Source organism: Olea europaea, unplaced genomic scaffold, assembly GCF_002742605.1.
Source record: "Olea europaea var. sylvestris unplaced genomic scaffold, O_europaea_v1 scaffold3565, whole genome shotgun sequence".
Lineage (NCBI taxonomy): Eukaryota > Viridiplantae > Streptophyta > Magnoliopsida > Lamiales > Oleaceae > Olea > Olea europaea.
Window position 1 is genome coordinate 3,396 of NW_019254827.1, and position 6,216 is coordinate 9,611.

Below are 6,216 nucleotides of genomic sequence, written 5' to 3' on the forward strand. Positions count from 1 at the left end.
TGAAAAATAGTACTACAGTTTTCAACCTGTCCCCAAAACTAATATTTCTTTCATGGTAGAAACTCTTTTTTCTTGTAGTATTAATAGTTTTGTTAGATAAAAGAAAAATTGTTGGCCATTTTACTCAATTTATCTTCTTTCAAACATAATAATTGTGTTACAGATACAAATTTTTTTAATGAACTGGAATGAATTTGAGCTCCCTTGACGAAAGAAATGGATGGATAAATCCTTTGCCACTTCATTGCATATATCGTATGTCTACAAGAAGATTATTGTTACCCATTGCTATGTTGAAATGATCATACCAGGGCTCTGAAATTTTTTATTTATTTACTGAACAAAGTTAACAAAAGCCAGCGAAAGCCAGCGAAAGCTGTATTTGTAACTCATAAGCACATATTACATAGATATATTCGTACGGGTACATGAAGAAGTAACTTCCTCAGAAGTCTATATCCTGAAATGATAAATTTGAATGTTTTCGACATCAAGTTTCTTGAAATTACTGAGCTTTCTGGTCACAAAAAACTTTCCCCAATTATAGGCCTTGTATTTGGGGTTTTCTTTGTTTGTCAGCTCTTCCAGAGGTTCGACCCAAGTGAAATGTGCAGGATTCAAGAAGAACGGAATCGAAAATCTTTCCTTCTTGGAATTCACCATCACTCTGTGTTCCACACTTTCGCACTTATCGTTGCTCCATACCTAAATATATAAATATTCATGTACCAAATCGTATTAGACTACCGTATAAAAATGAAAAACAAGAAAACTCATTCAACACAACCCAGTGGGATTTCTCTCCAACTTGGTCATTAAGAAATTTGCTATTGGGATTTCTTGTATCTGAATTTAACCTAGAAATTCGCTTCAACATTATCCATAATACATAACTAAACAGGGAGAAACTATAATAGGATTAAATGAAATAACTACACAAAAATAAAATCCAAAATACACATAAGATACCTGGATAATATCACCAACATTGATGATATAAGCATTGGGAGTAGGTTTGACAAAAACCCACTCTCCATCTGTTTTCCTCTTCACTTCAAGTCCTCCAACATCATCTTGAGCAAGAATGGTCAAGGCGCCGGCATCCTTGTGTCGACCAACACCGAGTACTAATTCAGGGACGGGACATACCGGATAGTGATTGAGCCTGATAAAGCTAGTATGCTCCTTGAAGAAGCCATTCAGTCGAGTTCTTGGCAAGCCTAAGCTCAGGGCAATGAGTTCTAGTAATTTGTAAGCTAGTTTTTCCATCTCTGCTGCATACTCTTCACAAGCCTCCCTGCAAGAGGGAAATTCCTTTAAACACAGAATTTATATTACCAGAGCAATAATACCTTAATGAATCACCCATATATTTTTTTTTCTTCATAGCGAAAACGAAATCTGAAACTTCAATACCAGCAAATTATTAGTTTAAAAGGCTTTCTTGTATACTAAACCTTACTTTTAGCCTTTTAAAACTGACCTTCAAGGCCAGCCCAAAATTGTTTTAGCTCACCTGAATTTGAAATTTTAGCTTCGCCCCTGCGAATATACGTATGAAAATTTTAACGGTGCACATTTCAATCCAAACTAACCTTAATTCTGGAGGATATTGAGGCCACCGATTAACCCACTCTCTAAGCTCCTTATCCTCAGGTACATGAGAAGCTGGTACAATTGTCGGATTCATTACGGTAAAATCGAAAACTTCTTTCCAGTCCCTGACATTTTTAGTATGCTCGGTATCATAATATCCCAAAGGATTTGCTTCACCTCTACTGACCTTCTTCTTCTCCTCTTTCGACAAAGCAAAGAATTTTCTCTCGGCTAATTCGATCTTTTCACGGTACTTCAACGGCACCCCATGATTGATCACCTGGAAAAAACCCCAGTTCTTGCATGCATCTCCTACTTTAGCCACTAAACTAGCCAAGGATGAATCATCATCAGATGAATTGATAAGTGGGGAAAGATCGATTAATGGGATGCCTTCGGCTTCAATTATGTCGAGTTTAGGCTGGTGTTCAAGGGATTGGACGAATGCAGGATCCACCTCTCCCATGGCTGAATTTCTTGGAGAGCCTCTGATTTATTTATTTTTTTAATTTGATAATGAAAATTTGATGCACTTTATATAGACGGTAACAATTTTGCAATAATTCACATGTACATTGAACCTAGACATGATATCTTATGATGCTGGAAACCTGTCCCAGTGCTATGTAATGTTGTCAGCTTGACTTTTGTAAGTTTCTGAACCTGGGATCATCTGCCCAGTATAACAATTCAAATTTTATTGAGAAACTAGAAGAATGAAAGAAAAGTAAAAAACTGAAAAATAAATTTTTTATTCAATTTCTTTTAGTTAGTTTAGTTTTCTTCATGTTAATTGAAATTTTTATTCAATTTATTAAATGGGCTTGTGAAGAAATTAATTAGGCGACTCTTGCATTTTACCATTGTAAGTGTACGATATCGAACAAGCAGTATAATGGACCTCTGAGTCCAAATTATCGTTCCCACAAGGATTATATTTTCGAACTTAATCTAATTTTTCTAAATGCTATTCGATAAAAGCAAATAAAAATTTGTATATTGTGATTTTTAATCTAAATATGTGAAAATTTGTGGATGCACACAAATATTGGTTTAAAAATTAAATAATAAACAAATATTAGAATAAAACAATTTCACTTATTGATCACATTTACATCTTAATTCAAGATTCATATCTAATGTAGTGTTCGATCGAATTCTCCCATTTCATTCAATTTACCCCTCTCGAGTTTTCATTAAACCTATTTAACTAATTCAATTCCATATCTCTATGCGAAACAATTTTAATTAAACAAAATCTTGGTTCTAAGAATTCACTTATGACCGCAATAATTAATATAGGTATCTCTATATGTTATACCAATTTAACGGATTTTACTAGATGGTCTAAATTCTAAACTCGTTTCTCGATTCATAAAAGATTCACAAAATCATCAAATTAGTGATCAAGTAATTCAATGCATTAAACTCATAGTAAAATCAACTCATGAAAGAATAAAAAACATGAATATTAAATAAAAGACATAAAAGATTCCAAGAATTTTACATTATTTGTCATAACAAGAATTTTAGCTACTCATAATGGAAGAGGAAAAATAAGATATTATTATTGAATACTTTGTAGTATAGATGTAGAAAAAAATCAATTTTGCACCAAAATATTTTTCATCTTCCAATCAACGCTTTAAATAGTGGATTGGTTCATGTTTTCCTCTCTTGAATTGCTTCTTTGATTCTCAACTTTTGTTCCTTGCCTTCCAATATGTGCAATCCCTTTAAAAGTGTCAAAAACTTATATTTATAGTTGCCTCCTCGTTTGTGTCGAAAGTATAGTTTTTATGGACTTCAAAAAGAGCCCTAGATGCAACACCGAGGCATTGCAAAGATAGAATGGTAGCCCTGCGTTCGAGTAAAGAATCAGCTTTGCACTTCCTTTAGTATTTATATCATAACTTTCTCTTCTGATATTCGATTGAGGTGATTCAATTGTGTTGTAAAGCTAACTCAAGGGGCTACAACTTTGCTTGAAATAGCTTTTTTTTGAATTCAAAAGTTTACTAGATTAAAAATGGGTTTCAATCTTGAGCTGAAAATCTAGAGTGTCCTAGTGCGGTTGAAAATTGATTTGTGAAAATATTTTAATCATATTTCATTTCGTTTGACTTCTAATTACATTCAATTGAACATTAGCATTCTCGAATCTTCATCATGAGGTTCGACACAATTTTCGAGTACTTACACTTTAATCCCAAAACTTTGTATTTTGTCCCCCTTTTTGCCAATTTTCACTTCTTCGTGTGGCGCCTCGATGCCACTATTTCGGCGTTGGGGTGTCACTCGTTCAATCTACATTGTGCTTTACTTCTTTTGCCATTTTATCCATAATTTCTTTTTGATCCATGCCAATAACTTTATTTGATTAACTTTTCTTGTCTTTCACCATCTTAACAGTCCTATAAAATAAAAATTAATAAACATATTAAAAACGTCCAATACTCACAAAATCTAGCTCATAATCAAGTTAAAATTGGCATAAACTCGTTAGCAAAACACACTCATCAACGATAGTTGAGCAAAACTATAAATTCTAATCATATTTTCCTCAAAATTTTCAAGATTTTTTTTATATTTTCTTATTTTGTAGATTTTTAGTTATTTTTCAAAATCAAAACCTTTATTGTTTGTTTGTTTTCATTGTTAAAACTAAATTGATTAAAGTTTTGTAATTGAAAGTAAACATTCCTAAAGGGATCGACAATCCGGACTAAAGAAGTCCATTTTATTACTTGAATGTGATCCGTGCATTTGCAGTACGAACAGTGTCCATAATAATTTATATACTCACTTGCATGTTTTCACAAGACATTTCTACATAAATGCAACATGGAAGTAGATTTCGACAAGGTGACGTCAGTCTAAATTTAAGTTGAAAATTTTTGTAGTTATTTCTCTCGTGTTTGAGTTTTACTATATAAAATTTTATGAAGTACTGATTAAGTTAAATAAATTTCGGACCTGATGCTATGAAATATCAACCATATTTGTAGTAATCGTAACCATCGGTAATCAATTTGATTAGTAATATTAAAACTGTTTGGAGAGGTTACCATTATCATATTAAAATGAAAAGGAAAAGAGAATATTGTAAATTACACAATAAAAAAAGGGCAAAATATTCGTCGGCATTATTTTTGTTATTGATCTTACTCTGACGGCCATTGTTGATACTATGCAGAGATCACTTCTTAAAAGGAATAAGCATAGATTTCTGTCGCTGTTCTTCGTAATTATAACCTTTGATTTTGATATCCTTTTAACTTATTAGACAGATTGCTTTCAAATGATGTCATCGATGATTTATAGGTATCAAATCAAAGCACAATACAATAAAGAATATTAATAAGCAATATACAATTTGGGTTCTCTCTCTCCCTCCCTCCTTTGAATCTTATCAACCAAAAAGTCTAGTCCAAGTGCAATCCCAAAGTCGTCTTCGTCTTGTGCTGGAACTGTTCTCATGGATTCAAATGAATAATCCTCTTTACTAAGCAAATAAGAAGAAGACAAAAGCAAGAATAAAACATGATTCAAGGTACTTCACCCTCGATTCAAGAGCTACTGCATTCGGTGTCAATATCGAAAAAGAAAATTACAATGCATTCTGGACCTATTCTCTCTCCATTTTCTTTGTAATATGAATTGAGACTTGCCTTAATACCCTTTATATAGGAGAAAAATATTATGACGACCTAATACATGTAGAAATTTCTCAAAATATCCCTATAACACTTTAAAATTTTCTTGTTGGGCGATCATGTCCCCGGACTCCCACACCAGGGCCTATGCCTCCCCTGGACCACCATCGACCTTACCACCAATGTTGAATTGCACCAAAGGCAAACATGTACTCAGTAGAAATTAAGCCACAGAAATATGCAAGTATTATTTCATAAATGTGTATCCTTGTATTAAGGCCTAAACTTGGTTTCACAATCATTAGCATTTCAGAATTTTCACAAAAGAAACGGATTGATGAATCATTTGATATTAGATTATCAATTGTCTAAAATATAAATATATCGCAAGCTGGTCAAAAGTTTAAAAAATTTAATCTTATAAATAATTGAATACAAAACTAGAAAACTTGTATGGTTACCTAACATTAGGAGAATACTAAGCCAATGATGTAAAGCCAGAATCCCATTTTCCGGATGCTAAAAGTAAAATACCATTGGATTTGCCTCGTTACCTGGTACGGCACAAGAATGCCCCTCTAATCGTGTTTAACTCCTCTTGTTCAGTCACGGGAATGCATTCAGCCTCTATTATTCATCCAAGATGGTGCAACAGGACCAGCTGACCCAGGTGGAGCACCATGTTGAATTGAATCAGCAAAATTGGAAGCTGAATTGTCAAGCCTAGAAGAGGTAGAAAATAAAAGGGAAAATTGCAGTCGAGGTACCAAACATTTCGTTTATTAGTAGATTTTGTCCAAACATTTAGTTTGTGCCACCGGAAGTACCAAACCTTCAAAAAATTCGCACCCGGAGTCCAAATTGACAGAAACTAAGTAACCGTTAGTTTGACTGTTATTGACCAAAAATTAAAGGTCTGACCAATTGTTGACTGATTTTTAATGGGGCAAATGTGTAACTTTAC

At 33.2% G+C, this 6,216-nt stretch overlaps 1 protein-coding gene across 1 annotated transcript; it reads right to left on the bottom strand.

The window, feature by feature from the left end:
* Positions 1-315: 315 nt before the first annotated feature.
* On the bottom strand, positions 316-2,112 carry LOC111386469 (protein DMR6-LIKE OXYGENASE 2-like). Its single transcript, XM_023010935.1, has 3 exons — positions 1,596-2,112; positions 970-1,297; positions 316-705 (listed from the first exon to the last, which is right to left on the bottom strand). Exons 1-3 carry the CDS (start codon positions 2,060-2,062, stop codon positions 454-456), a joined length of 1,047 nt encoding a protein of 348 aa, XP_022866703.1. The 5' UTR covers positions 2,063-2,112; the 3' UTR covers positions 316-453.
* Positions 2,113-6,216: the final 4,104 nt, after the last annotated feature.